The following is a 19,009-nucleotide window of genomic DNA, read 5'->3' as shown; positions in this document are numbered from 1 at the left end:
TAACTAAAGATTCTCAGTCAAGCCCTTTCGGGGATCTCTAGGAACATAATGAGGTGCAAAGAGCCTGGTGGTAGTCAGGGAGCAGGGCCCGGGGCCCCGACAGGCGAGGTCACTCTGGGCCACCACGGCGCCTTCACAGCAAGCCTTTCAGCTTTGGCACCCGCAGCTCTGTGCACATCCCCCCTGCCATTCCCCATCCCCCAAGCCACAGCTGGGGACACTGCTCAACTTACTCGATGGGGAACCAGTCGCCGCACAGGTGCTTCACGGTGTCTATGTCATCGTGGCAGAGGAGACGCAGGCTGACCTCACTGAGGGAGCTGGATGGCACCACCTCTGTCATTCACACCTGCAGGGAGGGAGGTGTCAGGAGGCAGCCGCACCCACGCTGCCGCCTCCTCCTCCTCATATAACCTGTGAGGCAAGCAAGGTGGGAAAGCTCGCACCGTCCCCCTGATGGAGTGTTCCTCCCCTCACAACACTCCCTGCACTAGGCATCACAGGCACACCCCCACCTCCACCGTCCCTGCAGGGCAGGAAACCAAGGATCGGGAAGGCCTGGGAGGATGGGGACCCAGGGTCGCCTCGCTGCTCACATGGGATACTCCTGAGCCCCACAGAGAGCAGCCCAACTCTGGTCTGTGTTCTCTCTTCTCTTGGTCCCTCTGAGCTGCCTGCTGAGCACCCACACCAGCCCTACTTCTGCCCAGAGGTTCTCACGTCTCCCTCACACCTGCTGTTTTTCCACTGGGGAGACACATGGCCCTGCCAGCCCCAACTCCTCCCAGCCTGGGCCAGTGGCTGCCAACAAACGACCCAGGGCTCAGCAGCCCCAGAGACTGCTGGATTTAGAGTGGCACTTGCTGGGTGGGCCATTTCTCCTCCCCTATGTGCGCACAGAAGGACTTCAAGACATGCCAAAAGTTCAAGACAGGGGCCACGAGTTGCAACGATTAAATCAGGAAGCTACATTCAGTCCAGGTAGGAAGGCCATGGGTGGACTCTGACAAAGCACCTCCACCCCCAGGACTCAGCGATCGCCAAGGAAAAGCCTAACCTCACACCCCTGAGATCCTGCAGTCCCACGTCCCCCAGGGATGGAGGCCAGCCTCCAGTGCCTCCTGTGAAATACACAAAGCCCTCAAGGTTCCTACCTACAATGCTAGGCCTGAAGCCAATCAAGCCTCCAGGCCTAACTTCACAACTGCAGGTAACACTTGGCACCCGGGCACCATGACATCTGACACACACGGAACGGGTAGAATTCTACAAGACAACTGGCCTGGTCTCGTCAAAAAGTCAATGTCATTTAGGGACCTCCCTGGTGGTGCACTGGTTAAGAAATCTGCCTGACAATACAGGGTACACAGGTTCGATCCCTGGTCCGGGAAGATCCCACATGCCGCGGAGCAACTAAACCTGTGCACCACAACTACCGAGCCTGCACTCTAGGGCTCGCGCTCTAGAGCCCACGCACCACAACTAATGAGCCCGCGAGCCACAACTACTGAAACCCATGTGCCTAGAGCCCGTGCTCTGCAACAAGAGAAGCCACCGCAATGAGAAGCCCATGCACCACAACGAATAGTAGCCCCCCGCTCGCTGCAACTAGAGAAAGCCCGCACCCAGCAACGAAGACCCAACGCAGCCAAAAAATAAATAAATTTATTAATTAAAAAAGTCAATGTCATTAAAAAAAATAGACTAAAAAAGACAAGGAGACCTACAACCAAATGTGACGTGTAAACTCTTCCTGGGAAATATAAAAAGTCAAACAACATTTTGGAGAAACTTAAATATTGGCTGGACAGTAGATGATGAATTTATGATGAAATTATCATGAAACTGTAATTAACTGACTTAGATGTGGAGGGTACAGTGCTTATGCAGAAAGTCTTAGGAGATGCATTGCTGAAATACTTTGGAGTGAGGTATCATGAGGTCTAAAACTAAACAGTTCAAACATTTTTCAACTGCTTAGAATGCAAATGTGACAAAACGCTATTAGCGGTTGGACCTGAGTGGCAGGTTGATATAAAATAGGAACTTACTGGTCACACATTCAATTTTTCTACATATTTGAAATTTTTCATACTAAACATCGGAGTTGGGGCAAAGGGTAGCCTGAAGTTACCTAAACTGACTCTAGAAACCACAGTTCTGTGAATGGGCACCGTGAGAGTCCAGGCAATGACCAAAGGTCAAAGGGAGCCCAAGTGCAGTGCCCTCCTGCTGTCCTGACCCTGCTCCTGATTGGTTCCCATGAAACACAGGCATTTCCATGAGGGTCCCCGGGAAGGCCATGTCCTAACCTGCCACCTGCCAGGGGCCGAATCCACCCTGAGGCTTGACCACAGGGCCAGTGGGGCAGCTGCTCAGTCTCAGACTTGGACATGACCCCAGTAGGCTCTGTCCAGCAAGAAGGGTTCCTTTGAGGGATGGCCAAGGGTAGGCTGGGCAATGACAGGTCTGCCGCCGTCCCCCTTCCCCTTCATGGCACCAGCCAGTCTGACACGGACTAGCTGGGGTGGGGGCTTTAAAGGTCAGGTCCACGGGGCTGGAAACATGGTGACCTTGGTGACCTTGAAGCAGACATGGGGTGGGCGGGGAGGCAGAGGAGGTACTACAGGAGCTCCATGGCTCTGTGCCCACATCGGGTTCTGTCTCTCCAGCTCTCGCCAGACCCTGCAGGGTAAGGTCCATGCCACCTTGACAGGTCCCTCTGCACAGCACGGCTTGAGAGCCGAGATGAGAGGGGACCTGCTCTCTCTTCCTCCTCCGTGTTTCCAGCCAGCACCTGCGCGCTGCACACACTGCCCACGTGGGGTCTGCCAGGTGGGGCCCCTCCTGTGACCCCCTGGCAGCGTGAAGGGAAGCTCATCAGGACAAGAAGCAGGTGAGCTCCTGCCTGAGGCCTGGTGGATCCCAACAGGCACCCTTCTTGAGAAGACTCGTCACTCAGAGGGGACCTCTGAGAGCCCACTCACGCAGGGCAGAGACAGCCGCCCACGTCCTTGTTTTCAGATGACAGGACCAGGGACCAGGCCATCACAGACATTAACGTGAGAGGCTTCTGGAGAAAGGGTAGCCACAGCTTCTGGGCTGAGTTCTCGGCTCCAAACACAAAACAAAACCAAAACTCCAACCAAACAACAAAAAAATCCTCCCAGACTTGGCAAATCTGACCTTCCCACATTGCCTGTGTTTTTCTTGTTGTTGGGACACACTTTCAGAAACCAAAGATGCTGTCCAGCTCCATCTCTCATGAACAGCTTGGCTGGTCCACTGCTCAGCAGCAACCCCCACCACCAATGGTGCCCAGGACGCTCTGGTCAATGTGACCTCAGGGACCTCAGGCCGGCCACCTCTTGGGAAATGGACTGTCGACCAAAAATGGCAACTCTTGAGTTTTATGAGTCATCTCTGTCCAGAATACATCCTGGCAGTCACAGCCAGGACGTGGCTTCACGGTCATCCCAGACTGTACAGTTCCAGGAGCAGAACGAGGCCCAACACATCGCAGCTGCCACAACAAAGCACTGCTTCCTGCGAGGTTTCTAAACAACCCACTGCACACGTGACCCTCTTTCCCCCACAAAGGGAGAGAGTCCACAAAAAACCTCTAAAAGCACCCACGGAGGTGCTGCTAATCTTGTTGGCATGAAAACAGCAGTGTGGTTGTGTAGGAAATGTCCATATTCCTGAAGAGATGCACGCTGGACATAAAGGGGTGAAATTCAGAATGTTCTGGAGCTGAATTTAGCTGGAGCGAAAGTGGCAAAATGTTCACAACCATTGAATTGGAAGACGGGTACACCAGGTGTATGTGTGAAAATGTTCCTAATTAAAATTAACCATCAACCTGCCAGACTTCTCCACAGGCTGAGTTTCCGGCATGGATGGCAGCTTCCCCAGGTGACTGATGGAGGTACCTCTGCCATTCTGCACGAGGCCACCCTGCAGTGGCCACCCCACCTCTGCACACCCCTCGCTGGGAACAGCACAGCGCACTCCCTGCTGGCCGCGGCTGCCCACTGGCCACACGCGGGAGCCCTGGAGGGTTGGATGCCTGGTTCGGAGATTTCCGGGGGCAGGAATACCGTCCGGGACTCAAGTTAAACAACCCCCAAACTCCACCGTGGTTTTAAAGAGGAGGGTGTAGACACCCGGGGACAAGGGTGCCGCTTTAGAAGCTGCCGGAGGGGCTAAGTCTTAACCACGGGGCCAGTTGGCGCCCCTTCTCCTTCCCTCGCGGCCAAGAGTGGGGAAACGCAGGAAACCCCAGTCAAAACCTCGAGCCTTTGGGACGGTCGACAACCCCGCACCATCTGAGGCCGAGGCCTGGCCCTCAGTGCAGTCTTTCCAGAGAAGGCTCCTGAGACAGGCGTCCCCCTCTCCCTGTGGCAACTGCCTTTAGGGAAAATCCTGGGGGACAAGCCCCAATACATCACCACCTGCCTAATCTGAGTGGCCAAACAGGATGCCCTATACACGTTCTGCTCAACACTCCAGTGATGGCACAACCCCTGCTCTAAATTGAGCAAAGGAGTGTAAGCTAGAGCCCACTGTGAGCTCACCAAAAAACAGCCCCAACGTGGAAGCAACCCAAATGTTCATCAATGGATGCCTGAACCAATACAATGTGTGCATCCATGCGGTGAATATTTAGCACTGACACGTGCTACAATGTGAATGAACACGGCAAACATGATGCTGAGTGAGAGAGGCTGGACATAACGGGCCACATACTGCACCTTACGATTCCATTTCCATGAAGTGTCCAGAACAGGCAAATCCATAGGGACAGAAGGCAGATTAGTGGTTGCCTACGGTGGGGAGTGGGGTTGAGAGGCTTGGAGGGTGATGGCTAAGGGTGTAGGTTTCTTCTGGGAGCGGTGAAAATGTTCTGACACTGAACATGGTGATGGCTGCACAGCTCTGTGAATACACTGAAAACACTGAATGGTACACTTTGGGTGAATTCATGGTAGGTGGACTGTACCTCAATAAAGCTGTTAAAAAGAAAACAAGGGCTTCCCTGGCGGCGCAGTGGTTGAGAGTCCGCCCGCCGATGCAGGGGACACGGGTTCATGCCCCGGTCCGGGAGGATCCCACATGCCGTGGAGCGGCTGGGCCCGTGAGCCATGGCTGCTGAGCCTGTGTGTCCAGCGCGTGTGGACACGGGAGAAACGGGAGAGGCCACAACAGTGAGAGGGGCCCGTGTACGGGAAAAAAAAAAGAAAACAAAAACCAGCCCCAATCTTGAGAGTAAACGTTTCTTTGGTGAAATGGATAAAAACTATTCTTTCTGAAGGAAGTCACAGTAGATTCCAGAAAGAATCAGAAACTTTCCAGCCTGCAAGTCAAACTGCAGGGGCTCAAGCTGGTACCAGAGAGGGGCTCCTGCAGTGGGGCTGGTCCACACCCCACCTCCCCCAGCCCCTGCCTCTGAGCCAGGCCCACCAGGGTTGGGGATGGGGGTGCTCTGAGGAAGATGAGGCTGAAGGTCAGGGAGGCTGGAGGGAGGCACAGACTCACAGAGATGAGGAAGAGCCGCCAGCCCACCAGGGCCAATCTGGTAGCTTACTCCAGATGTGGGCCAATTTTAATATTTCATATTCAAAGAAAAAAAATCTGTCTTTGGCTTGGAGTGTGTAAGAAGTGACCAAAGAAAGTTATCAAGGCTCAACCAAGTGCATCTGTGTTGTCTATGGGTTTTCACGGGGTAAGCTGCTTAGGTGATTTTGAGAAAGGAAAGATCAGGCTCAGATTTGCCCCTGTCTGGGAAGTCAACACAAAGCACAAATCACCGGATGAATTTCAAATCAACTTTCGGCTCCAATACCTGACCTGCACCAGGAAACTCCACATCGTCCTCTTCCTGGAAAACCAGCTCCAGGTGGTTTGTCTGGGGTTTGATGGGCTGATGCCAGCCTGAGAAACAGGGTGACATGCCTGCCCACCCTCACCACCCCTGGCAGAGCTCCAGGTGTCTCACTGGCTGTGCCCCACTCTTCTCTCAACCAACAGCAAATGTGCTCTGAGCTCCCGCAGAAAGGAGCTACAGGACGGGATACGTCGGCTCACTCTCACCAGTCTCTCCTCCAGAGCTGGCAGGACAAGTGCAGGCAACCAACAAAACCAGCTGCAGAGCCTGGATCTGGGTGGTCACAGGCAGACACAGGACACCCAGAGCCACAGGAAGCAAGGCCTTGACCTCTGGTACCTGCGGCAGGGGGCTGATTGCAAGGAGGCTGAGTGGGCACTTCCTGAGGGAATGGAAATGTTTTGTATCTTGATGGTGGTGGTTACACACACAAACACATATCTACACACACACATATATACACACATTAAACTCATTGGGTACATTTTGTCATATGCCTATTAAACTTCAATAAAGTTGATTTTAAAACATTTAAAAAATTGAGGCTTGATAGCAAAGAGAGAGACTCATAATAAATGACCATCTCTTATGTCCTGGGATTTATACATTTTCCCCATAGTACCCTTGGGATAATGCTCTTGACCAAAGGGGCAGGATTTGTTCCCTGTTCAACTTTCAAGAAAAACACTGGGCTCTAAGACACACAGCTATTTGTGGATTCGTGCATCCCTATTAAAAGTACTTCCGTGTTTTCAAAGGCCAGTTCTTTAGATGCCTTGATTTAAAAATAGAAACACGTCACATTTAACTAAGGGAAAATGCAGCATGTCATAGTGTTAATCTGTCCCAGCCCAACCAACAGGAGTGGAGAAGGGGGCAGGAAGGCTTGGGGAATGGAGAATCTGGCGCCCGTGTGCCAGAGAGAAAGGAATGGTGCCAGGGAGGGTGAGGTCAAGGCGGCAGCGGTGGTACAGGTGGGAGGTTGGTGTGGCTGGTCCACCGCTACAGGAGAGGCTGGGGACTGACATCTGACACCTGTGGGGACCCCACCTGTCTGCCTGGAACTAATCTCCTATCACTATGGGCCACCCTAAGGGCTTAAGAGACAAGGATTCTGAAGACTCACTAGAGAACAGAGGCCGGTGGGTGAAGCCTGAGCACAGCCCCCGAGTCAGCCCTATGTCTTAAGGCCTGGGGTGCTAGTGGACGGGCACCAAAGCCGCACAGGCCACCTTTCTGTACGTTTCTCTACAAAGACACAGACACGCCGATACTATGAAAGCAGGGACATGCTGTACGGGAGAAGGCATAGTTCAGGACTGCAGGGAGAGTCCTCCCTAGATTTCCTGGGTCTTCATCCTGTCCTTGGCCTTTAGGGGTCAGTGAGTGGAACAATTCCAGGAGGGACAGAAACCGGATTCTCCAAGACAATGAAGGACCCACCGGCTCGCCTCTCGGTCCATCCTTTCTCCTTCCCCAAACCTTGTCCTTGTGGGCTGTCTGCAAGCCTCAACTTCCTTCTGAGCTGAAATGACCTCTCGGGTTCCTGTACTGAAGTCCACGTGGTGGCTGGGGGGGAGGTGGTGCCTGATCACCTAGGCATCCCCTCCCCGACCACACTTCCCGAGCGCCTCTGAGTGCTCAGCCAGACGGATAGAGTGAAAGCCAACATCCCAGGAGCATCTTCCATCCCCCTCCCATTGCCAAATGCTGGGATTCAGAACCTAGGAGCTTGGAATGGGATTGTTCCAGTTTTTGGAGGGGTTTCCTGGCACCAGCAAGATCCCCACGGTGCATTCCACTCCCAACCAGTGAAGAAAGCCATACACAACCCTGTTTCCTGGAGACCACTCCCCTCTACAGACTGTGTCCTGATGCCCCAGGTCCACAGGGCCTCTCCCTCCTTCAAAGGCACTGCTTCTCAGTCCCAAACAGGCCATACTTAACTTTTAAAAACTGCTCCCATCATCTTAATGGTTTGAGAAGTGCTCTGGACTCCACCTTGACCTCAGCAGACTGCCAGTGGTCAGGCCAGCCATGACCACATTGCCCCTTCCCTTCCCTCTTTTCTTTTTTTTTTAAAATTAAATTTATTTTATTTTATTTATTCATTTTTGGCTGCGTTGGATCTTCGGTGCGGCACGCAAGCTTCTCACTGCGGTGGCCTCCCCCGCTGCAGAGCACGGGCTCCAGGCGCGCGGGCTTCAGTAATTGTGGCACACGGGCCCAGTCGCTCTGCGGCATATGGGATCCTCCCAGACCAGTGCTCGAAACCGTGTCCCCTGCATTGGCAGGCGGACCCCCAACCACTGTGCCACCAGGGAAGCCCCCTTCCTTCTTTTCTTTTACTCCTGTTGATTCAAAATGGTCCTTTCTCCTTGCTGAGGCTAGGCCACCCTCCACTTGTGCTCGGGACTCTGTGCCCTCCACATGCTCCCAGACCCTGCAGGGATGCTGGAGCCACCATGCCCAGGGTCAATCCCAGCTCTGCTGTCCACTGGGACATCTCTGTCCTGCTGCATGCTTCAGTTCTCCTATCCGTCGCTGGGAAGATAAATGAGGTGGCCACTAAGGGACACCCCAGTCCCTGGCCCAGCTCCACATCTCCTTTCTCCCTGACCCAAGCACCACCTTCTCCAACATTTTCAATCTTCTCTTTTGCACAAATACCCTCCAGTGCACACCGCGCACCCTCTCCTGGACAAGCCTCCCACCACCTTCTCTCCCTTCAATGGAACTGCCCGCACTGCCACATTTGCTGCCACTTCTTGCTTTACTCCTGCCCCAGCTCCCCTCAGGCCTGGCCTCTGCTCCAGCACATGGTGACAACGCACTGACAGTCTCCCCCGCTGCAACCCAGCAGCCTCCCTCAGGAGTCACCTCCCTAAACTCACTACAGCTCACATCTCCGTCAATCCCCTTCCTGAGCCCTCAGCTCCCTGCACCCTGTGACAAAGCACCGCCCTGGTCTGTCCCCAGCACTCCAGGTGTCTTCTCAAGCGAAGCACAGGGAAGATTAGCACACACTCCTCCATGGCACAAGAATGAAAGACCGCTGGGCCCTCAGGAGTGTGAAATTCTGCAGGCACCAGGCCTATCAGCTTGAAAAATCCAACAGCCATGGACTCCAAGCTCTTGCCTTCAGGACGGATGACGCAGAAAAGGAACTATAAGCCAGTGATGGACACAGGGCACCGCCCTGCGCATCAGTAAAATGGGCTGAAGGGCTCAGAACGTCAAGTGAGGGAAACTGAGCGCTCAGCACAGCTTGTCTGTTCAAATGAGCAGCCGCCCGTGGTGGGGCAAGCCGTCTCCAAAGCAGCCTGGGCTCCTTCCAAAGCCTCAGAGTAGGAGGAACATGAATAATTTACAGGCGAAAAGAAACAAACACCCAGCACTCCAGTTCCAAAGAGCCTCCCTCATACAACCCACCTCATCTTGCCCAGAGGGGAGCCCACGTATTCCTCACACACAATTTAAGACACATCCCTTCAAACATGAACTGATAACAGTGGAGGATTCCATTTGTGTGAAATTCTAAAACTGGCTAAAGGAACCGATGGCGACAGAAATGAGAATGTGGCTGGGGGCGTCAGACGACACTGAGAGGGGGCAAAAGGTGACCCACCGGGCTGGCGGTGACGTTCCACGTGTCCTTTGGGGTCACCAACTGTGTGCATCTGCACACTTCCCAATTTAAAAATAAGACAACAGGTGGTCCAGGAGCAGTCCCATGGACAGCCCATTTTGGCTTTCTTTTGGGCCAAAGCTTCTATCACCTCCCGCGCATTCCACACTGAGAATCCATTCAGTCATTTGTTTACCAAAATTGTACTAAAAACCCAGGGCCTGCTCTAGGCACTGGGGTCACAGCAAAAAGCATCACTGGACATCTCTGATTATTGGAGGAGCTACTGAGGGGAGAAGGAAGGTGTGTGTTTTTCTGCACTATTACCTAAATACTCTCAGAACCCCTTCTTTTGCTTGAGGAATTCTGAGGCAAACTGCACATCAATGAACAGGAAAAGTGCTGTCCACCAGCCTGGGCTGGGAGGGGTTAACACAACTGTGGGAAGGGATGCTCTCCTCCCTCAGCCACAGGAAAGGTGGGAAATCCACCCCCTTGCCTCAGTCAAGATGTTTTTCTTGGGCTTCCCTGGTGGCACAGTGGTTAAGAATCCACCTGCCAATGCCGGGGACACGGGTTCGAGCCCTGGTCCGGGAAAACCCCCACATGCCGTGGAGCAACTAAGCCCGTGCAACACAACTACTGAGCCCGCACTCTAGAGACCGCGAGCCACAACTTCTGAGCCCACGTGCCACAACTACTGAAGCCCACATGCCTAGAGCCCATGCTCCGTGACAAGAGAAGCCACTGCAATGAGAAGCCTGCGCACCTCAATGAAGAGTAGCCCTGGCTCGCTGCAACTAGAGAAAGCCCACGCAGCAACGAAGGCCTAACACAGCCCAAAAAAAAAAAGATCATGTTTTTCTTATTTGTTCTGCCTCCTCGAATCAAAGAGTTCTGGGAGGCAAAATATTGAGGCCCGAAACGTCCCATGTGCGTGGGACACAAACAAGAGGATCATTGATTCACAACATTTCTCAGAGGGCCTGTGAAGCAGGAGGCAGCAGAGTCCAGGGCTAAGCAAAGCTTTGAGGCCACCAGATCTGGGTTCAAATTCACTGTCCTGCCACCTGCCATGTGCGGGCTATGAGCCGCAGGGAGGGCTATAAAGCGGGGATGGAAGTCCTCATAGGAAGCGTGCAAAACGCCTGCCAGGCAGTGAGATGTAAGCCCTCTGCAAAAGGTGGTCACGACTGCCAGGTGCCAAGTTCTCTGCCAGGGGCCGGCAAACTTGGGGACCCGCAGTTGAAACTTGGGCCATCACCAGATTCTCGAGGATGAGAAGGCAGAGATAAGGGCACTACGCAGCTCAGGGCATCCTGCATTTCAGAGCTCTGCCCTTTAACTTTACACCATATCCCAAGATGAGACAGATCTTATTTTGTTTTAAATTTTATTTCATCATTTTGCTTTTTAACCTCATGTCCATGGTAAAATGACCAGATGCGGAGGGCATGTCCTCGGACCACTGTGCACATATGCCACCTGCGACACCCCCCCCCCGACTCCTTGCAGAGGCAGAATCCTGTGGTTGTTCTAAGGACCAGCATCCCAGCAGTCGACGGGCGGCCAAAGGACTGTTCGTCTTTTGTGGCCCCACTTGGTCAGAATTGGGGAACTATAGTCCGGGTTTGGGGACAGACAAGGACAAAGAGGGAAAACAGAGACAAGAATGTGACCTGGGAGAAAAAGGGCCACTGAACTGGGGGCCAGAGATGTGGAGCCAAGAGCAAACCCTGAGGTCCCCTCTCCTGAAAGCTTCGGGCACGTCTCCTCTTCCTGGAACGGAAACGAAGTGCAGGTGCACCTCTGCTGCCCACCGCACGTTCACACCCACGGACTCGGTCAGAGCGCGAAGCGGAGACAGCCGGGCCTGGGCTGGACGGGCCACCAGGATGGCTGGGCAAGAGGTGCCGCTGCCCTGTGGCTTTTCAATTGGGGATCTTGGTCAAGCTGGGACAGGGTTGCCAAGAATGCTGATTCCCAGTTCGGATCGAGGGAGTGGGTCAACCAGTTGGATTTAAAAACAAAACAAACAACAAAAAAACCACTTGTAAATATTAGGTTGGGGCTGATGGTGGTAAGTGTATGCATTTAATAGTAGTAAAATGTATGTATTAAATACACATCCTTAGACTTCCCTGGCGGTCCACAGGTTAAAACTCTGCACTTCCACTTCAGGGGGCATGGGTTCGATCCCTGGTCGCAGAAGTTCCACATGCCACAGGGTGCAGCCAAAAATTAAATACACATCCTTGATTGACACCCAAGACTGGACCCTCTTGAGGGCTCTAACCCAACTGAGAGTGAGTGAGTTCTTCCACAGAAAACTCAGGCGGCTGCAGGTGCCCTCAGCACTGTCTGGGGTAGTGGGTGAAATGGACCGCTGGCTGCTCAGTTTGAAGGAGAAAAGCACAGCAAAGGGGGCATCGGGCTTCAGAAACCCTGCCTGCTCCTCACCGCTGCCCCTGCAGCAAACTAGCCCCACCACTGGCCTTTCTACACTTTTCCCATCTCACTCTGCTGGGTTTTTTTGTTTGATGTTTGATTTTAATCTCTACTTCTCTGGGTTTGCATTTAAGATCCTTCAGAAGCCAAAAGATATTAAATGTGAAAGTGGGTCAAATTCGGTATAAATTAACACTTGATCACGAGGTTAACTTTTATAACAAAAATTATTTTTAAAAGTAATTCAACCTCCAGTCAGCATTTGCCTCTGGAATTAAGGCAGACGTTGGTGTCCACATCACTCGCTTCTGTATCATTTGAGCTTTTTTTTAAAAAAACAATGAGCTTAGGGCTTCCCTGGTGGCGCAGTGGTTGAGAGTCTGCCTGCCGATGCAGGGGACACGGGTTCGTGCCCCGGTCCGGGAAGATCCCACATGCCGCGGAGCGCCTGGGCCCGTGAGCCATGGCCGCTGGGCCTGCGCGTCCGGAGCCTGTGCTCCGCAACGGGAGAGGCCACAACAGTGAGAGGCCCGCGTACCGCAAAAAAAAAAAAAAAAAAAAAAAACAATGAGCTTGGGTTGTTTTTATTAACAGAAAAAAACAAGACTTCCAGGTGGTACGTGAAAATTATGAACAGATCTTTTATATTAAAATAATCTGTTTTAATTAGTAACAACTTGGGAATTTTACAATGTCTCTTCAAAGTATAAGTAGAATGGTTACCCATTTTGCCCCCAAAGAGACCCTCTTAGTGCCAACATTTAAGCCAAATACCCTTGGAACAGCATGGCATTTATGCACTGATGCCAGAAATAAATATTCTAAACACAGACCCACATTTGTAATGAAGCAAAGAGGAGGTAGTTGTGGATAAGGATGCCGAATAGACTTGTGAAAATATTTTAAAGAGTTCCTGTGCAACTATTAAAAAGAAAATTTAGTGGCCATACAAAAATCAATTTTTAAAACTATTCATAGGTTTCAGGACAGCCATTTTAAAAAGAAAGGTTTAAACAGAACATTCTCCTTTTGTTAAATGCTGTTTAAAACTATGTTTTACTATGAACACATGTTCATGGTAAAATAGGAATCCATACACAAAGTGAAGCAAAAACTTGAAATCCCCTCCTCACCCCAGTCCCAATAAAATGACGGTTAATAGTTTCTTGTGTTTCCTACAAGAAAATAAACTTTTTAAATAGGAGAGGGCTTGCCTGGTAAGAGGCCCAAGGGGTCTTCTGAGGTGGTGGTTGCACTGGTACGCTCATGCCATGACCGCTGGTCAAGCAGTGTGTATATTTCAACAAAAAAGTAAAAATGGGAGGCCAGAGGATAAGCAATACTGTAATTTGACAGTAAGAGTAGAAAGAGCAGCAAATATCTGACCAGCAAGACCTTCTGAATAGCTTACAACTAGTTAGGAGTCATCTTCTAAAAATAAAAAATTTTTTTAAAAAGTAGCAAACAGCTACTGAATGCTACAGAAACCATGGAAATATTGTTGTATTAACATTTTCCAGATAAAAATCATTTTCAGTAGCTAAGGGACAATTACCCAAAGACTATTTTATCAAATGAAATTGAAATTCTTCTCAGTTATTTTTAAGATGGGCTCAAATTTCATTACTTTGCTGCCCAAATACTTTGCTGCCCTATTTCAGGAATGCAGGAAACAAAAAAGAGGAACACAATTTGCTTTCTAATAACAACAAGAAATAGAACTGGGAAGAATTTCTTTTTTTAATGTAGTCTGTTAAAGATGACAAAATACTTTTCCTTGGTCTTCCTGTGGAAGCAAAGGGAACAAACATTTGTTCTGTGTCCCTTTCCACAATCAGCTCCTCTTTGCTTCTTTACAATTGTGCATCTTATTAGAATGTTTAGAATGTTTACTTCTGGTACCAGTGAACAAATGCCGTGCTATTCCAAGGGTATGCGGCTTAAACGTTGGCACTAAGAGTCTATGAATTGGAAGAGACATTTTAAAGTCTCTATGTTGTCACACTCACAGGTGGTTCTCGCCATCAATATTCAGAGTGTGGGACCCCTCCCTGCCATGTAGGCCCTGCCTGAGCAGGAAGTGGGCCTCAGGTGAGGAGATGGGGAGTCTGAGATGCCCACAGGAAGGGACTACGGACTGGCCCTCATGCGTGGTTACTCCCCCTCCACCTGACCATCCAGGTTCAGTGTTGTGGGCACCTCGGGGTGACTGTCACGTGTCTGCCAGCCTCTGCAGTGGGGCACTCAATGGAGCACTGGTTCCACTGTTGATGTAGACCCCAAACTACTTCCTGCAGAAAGCCCTGGCTCCCTGCTCAGATCCCCTTCCCATCACTCCACAAGCACTGAGCAAACACCTTCAGGTTCAGAGTGGAACGTCAACCCTACTATGTATGTGCTCACTGGGTTTTCAAACACATAGGTCTCTCTTTAATCAGCAGTGTAAGATATCTGGGCTTCAGATAACCCTGACCTAGCCTGTCAGCCAGCCTCTATCAGAGGTCACCCTAAAAAGAATGATATTTAGGGAAGGAGGCCTGATCCTGGAGTTATCAAAGACACTTAGAAATATTCATTGAATGAAATTCAACATTTGGACTTAGCCAGAATGAGACCCAGGAGTTCCAGTATCATTTCACAAATCAGCATTTTACTTGAAAGCACTGCACATGGACAGAAGCAGGACCAGCTTCGACACAGAGTCTATATCCCAATCTAGCTTTCTGCAAACGAAGAACTGAGGTGGAAAAGCCATGAGGACTTTGTGGATTCCTTCCAGAAAGAGTTGTCAGGGAAGGAGGTATTGGCAGTAAGATGTAGAGATGCAGGAGCCACCATTTAACAGAAGACATGGCCTGACAAGCAGCCAGCCTTCTACTCAGGTAGGAGAGCTGTCACCAACAAGGAGAGACCTCTGGGCCATTTTAGCAGAGCAAAGATATGCACTGCCCCACACTCAGAGCTCTGAGGATTCTTCTTTACACTGTGTTCCCTGTGGCTGCTGCCAAGTAAGGATGCTGTGTCCACCTGGTCTAAACATACCTCAGGCTGCCAGAAGACAAACTGCTGCTAGCAGGTCCACTGAGGCTGGGACAGTCTGTGGGGTGGAGCACCTGGTGAGCAGTGACAGCACCAACCTTCTTAGTTCTACTGGGTGTCTTTTACCTCTCCAATCTCCTAACATCCAGGAATTTTCTTCCATCCCAGGCAGAGGCCAAGTTGCCAAGCAACCTCAACAAGTCACATCTGAAGTCTGAGAGTGGGTGCGGTTAAAATAAACATGGTGATAAAGTCACTGTAAGTTACAACAGGAGAGGCTAAAAATAAGACACACACAGACCTTTTAAAAAAGCGTCTGTATTTTTTATTCTGGCTTGTGAACACGACACCATGCCTTGACTTTGTTACTTACAGGTTTTAACCATCTTTATAGAAACCCAGCATGTCTGCAAGCCCAGTGAGATGGAACTCCAGCAAACTGTGGCCCAAAGGAGAAGGAGCTCACGCACACTGCTTTCTCAAAGGGCCAGTTTGCACTTTAATTGTGACGTACAAAATCCTGGAACAAGGGAGATGAAGACCTATGCGCACAGCCATGACTGACTTTGTCCATTTGTTAAATGACTGACGTTTATACTTCAGCCACCCTTGAGTTTCTTCTGGTCTGGAATCCCTTCTTCTCTAACTGAGCTTAACTCAATTCAGGGATTCTTGTAAGAGAGTATTTGTTTTGCTCCAGCCCCTTTTAATTCAATGTTGTTCAAGACTCCCCTTCTTCCCACCTCACAATCCAGTACTACTGGCCAAAGAACTTCTATGACTTATCTATACATCACAAAGTACTACATGGAATGTGGTATTTTTATAGATGACCTGGAGTCACAGTGATTTTCCCGGTTGTCAGTTAAGCATTAACTAGAAGTTTTCTGCCTTCCATGCTCCGGTAAATATCTGCAACCAGCAATGTTCTCTCCAGTTCTGACTCTGATTAACAACCACTCCAGGTACCACAGGGAATTACCCTGTGGGGCTGTTATTCTTTTCCTTCAGGACAAATTAGTAAGAAAATGGCATGGCTCAAGCATCTGGCAGAATGAAAACAGACCAATGAAGCAGGCAGTGTCCATGTTTATTGCAGAGTAACTCCTTTCCTCATCTCCAGGCCCTGGGCTCCGTCACCCGCTGGGCACACAGATCTTTGCTGTTAGTGGTCTAGGGAAGGCGCTCAGCCTCCCTGAAAATCTTCCCGGGGCACAAACCACAGAAGCTATAGATTCCCTCTATTCCTTGGGAAGTGCCCGACAGGGCAGAAGAGGTCAGAGGTGGTGTAGGGGTCTGCATGGCCAGTCTGTAAACTACCAAAAACGTAAGGAATCAGTTATCTTAACCAAAATGTACAGCTGAAGGAGTAAGATGTGGAGACGACCAAGAAAGAGCCCCAGGCTTTCAGGAGTTCACGGGAGGGCAAACAAGTCGGCAAATAACTACAATCCGTGCAACAAGTACTAAAGCAGAGGTAGGACCGGGCGAGGCAGCGACGAATCGCTCAACTGTGAAGAGGACAGGCCCTGCACCTCCCGTGAGATCTAGAGTGTAGTAAGGGGCAGGCTGCCCTGCGGTTCCAAATTTCCCCACCAACTCGTCCTGGGGCCTCGCACGGTGGCGTCCTAGGCAAAAGGGTCGGAATCGCGCCTCTCGGCACCCCTGGAGTCTGGGGTCGCGGCTCCCTCCTCACCCCGGGAAGCGTGAGCTCTGAGGCCGTCCCGAAACACCGCGGAAAGATCTGGGCTCCGACTGGCGTGGGCCGCGCCCCCGGCCTCCCTTGAACGGACGGGCAGTTCCGCGCCCCGCCAGGGCCGCCTCGGTCCCCCTGCACCCCGGCCGTCCCCCCAGCTGCGCTCCCTGCCTCTCAACGACCCCCGCCCCCGGCCGGGTCCGGCGCCACACTGCAGGCCAGAGCCCGGGATACCTCACCTCGGGAGGGAGCCGGCGGCAGCGGACGGCGTTGTGGGGCTCAGCGCATCCTCGGTTCTCAGGGAGCCAGGAAGTGGGGCCGCTCGCAGCCGGCAACGAGTTATGTAACCGGCAGGGGCCGCAGCCTGGAAAGAGGCTGCTGCCCGAAGCACTTCCGCCTCCCGCTCCGGGCCGGCGGCGCAGGCCCAAAGCCTATTGGCCACCGGAGCCCACGTGGGGCGCCACCTCTCGACGCTGCCGCCGCCATCTTAGGAGCTGGCAGGCCTGGCGCGAAGCCGAACACAGTAGAAGCTGGGCTGCTGGCGGTGGGGCTGGGGGCGCGCCTGCTAGCGGCTGGCGAGGCTCTGAGAGCCAGCGGAGGGTCCGAGATCCCTCTGGACCCGGCCGAACTTTGAACTGCCCGAGCCTGGCGGGTATGGACGCCGGGGGCGCGGTCCGGTTGGTAGCCGGCCGGCTCGGGTTTTTCGGGCACAGCTGAGCGTCCCCGCGCAGACCCGGAGGCTCACAGCCCTCCAGTTCCCGGCCAAAACTCCCCTCGTTCGGGTTTAGGGTTTGAGCTTTTCCATCTCCAGCAGCTGGAGGGTTGTCAAGCCAGGGAAGCGTGATCGGAGGACCGACAGCAGCTGGAGAGCAGCGCCACCGCGCCCAGCGCCGGACGTCGGCCGGCAGCCAGAGTCCAGCTTCCGCAGACAGGCAGTTAAGGCTGTCGCTGTGTAAATGGACGGGGGTCAGTTGCCCTCAAGTTAGAGGAGGTACTACATCACAAAACCTAACTCAAATTTTGTTGCTAAGGGACTCGTGTTGAGCAAACTCTGATGTTAACTTTAAAGGAGAGATTTATTCTTTGCCTTCAAATAACTTACAGTGGTAACAGGGGCAAAGAATGGAATCGGAAGGCTAAAATTATCAACCCTAAAATGATTTAATTCACATCCAAATGAATAAACGTTATCACAGATTAAAACAGTCTAAAATCACACTATCAGGACTTCCCTGGTGGTCCAGTGGGTAAGACTCAGGGCTCCCAATGCAGGGGGCCTGGGTTTGATCTCCGGTCAGAAAACTAGATCCCCCCCATGCATGCGGCAACTAAGAAGTCCGCCAACGAAGAGCCGGCGCAGTCAAAACAAATAAATAATAAATATATATTTTTAAAATAATAAAATAAAATCACACTATTTCATAAATGTTGAATGCATATTCTTTAACATTTTGACAAAGAAAATATACCTAAAGAGATTAGAAGTTTTAAAGGCAATTGGTATAAATAGATCAAGAGTAGTGGAACAAGGGGATGTAAAACAACCAGGATATTCTATTGTCTACATAATATGATGTTAGTGACTGATGGAATCTTGATTTGTGTAAAGCAACTTGTATTTCCTTTCTGTAACAGTTTCTGTAAGTTCCTAATTTTTTAAAGGCTGAAAAATCACAGGCAAATGAAAACATAATATCATTTACAACTCGGTAGAGTTACAGTTTTAAGTCCTGCAAACATGCTATTGTAAGCAAAGATGCTGTGGTAAACGTGTTTGGGTCCACTCAGAGCATTTCAAGCACTCTATACAATTATATTTAGTGTGTCACTATTATAATCAAACTTGAAAAAAAAGCTTTAATATAAATGAAGATAGAACAATCAACAGTGAGGCGGGTATAAAATGCATACTTTGAAGTCCTACATACTTTGTAGAGATGGGCTGCAAATTTAGCTTCAGTCTTTCCAGAATACACTTTGAAGAGAACTGGTTGGGAGATCCAGCGAGTCAGTGTGTTAGAGGTGGCTAATTGTCCCCTAGTATCCACTGTCTTCCTCCTCCTCCTCTCCCTTCTTATTTATTTTTGCTTGTGTCGCGTCTCAGTTGCAGCATGTGGGATCTTTCATTGCGGGCACGCAGGCTCTTCACTGTGGCAGGCAGGCTTCTCTCGAGTTATGGCATGCGGGTTTTTTTTTCTTCTCTCCCTCTCTCTAGTTGTGGCGTGTGGGCTTCAGAGCATGTGGGCTCTGTAGTTTTCGGCACATGGGCTCTCTCGTTGAGGCCTGCAAGCTCAGTAGTTGTGGCACAGGC

At 51.1% G+C, this 19,009-nt stretch overlaps 1 protein-coding gene across 3 annotated transcripts in view; it reads right to left on the bottom strand.

The window, feature by feature from the left end:
- The window catches only part of NAA60 (N-alpha-acetyltransferase 60, NatF catalytic subunit), a 38,575-nt gene that overhangs the window by 5,850 nt on the left and 13,716 nt on the right, over positions 1 to 19,009 (bottom strand). The window contains exons 1-2 of one of the 3 annotated variants that reach the window (XM_060031624.2): positions 16,938 to 17,050; positions 234 to 349 (exon numbers count right to left, since the gene is read on the bottom strand). In XM_060031624.2, coding sequence (XP_059887607.1) covers positions 234 to 343 — 110 coding nt within the window. In that variant the 5' untranslated portion in view covers positions 344 to 349; positions 16,938 to 17,050. Of the gene's footprint in view, positions 1 to 233; positions 415 to 16,937; positions 17,051 to 19,009 lie in introns of those variants that run through there. The other 2 variants (XM_060031623.2, XM_060031625.2) reach the window with 2 other exon arrangements.

Source organism: Delphinus delphis, chromosome 15 (assembly GCF_949987515.2).
Source record: "Delphinus delphis chromosome 15, mDelDel1.2, whole genome shotgun sequence".
NCBI lineage: Eukaryota > Metazoa > Chordata > Mammalia > Artiodactyla > Delphinidae > Delphinus > Delphinus delphis.
This window is presented reverse-complemented; position numbering and strand designations above follow the sequence as displayed.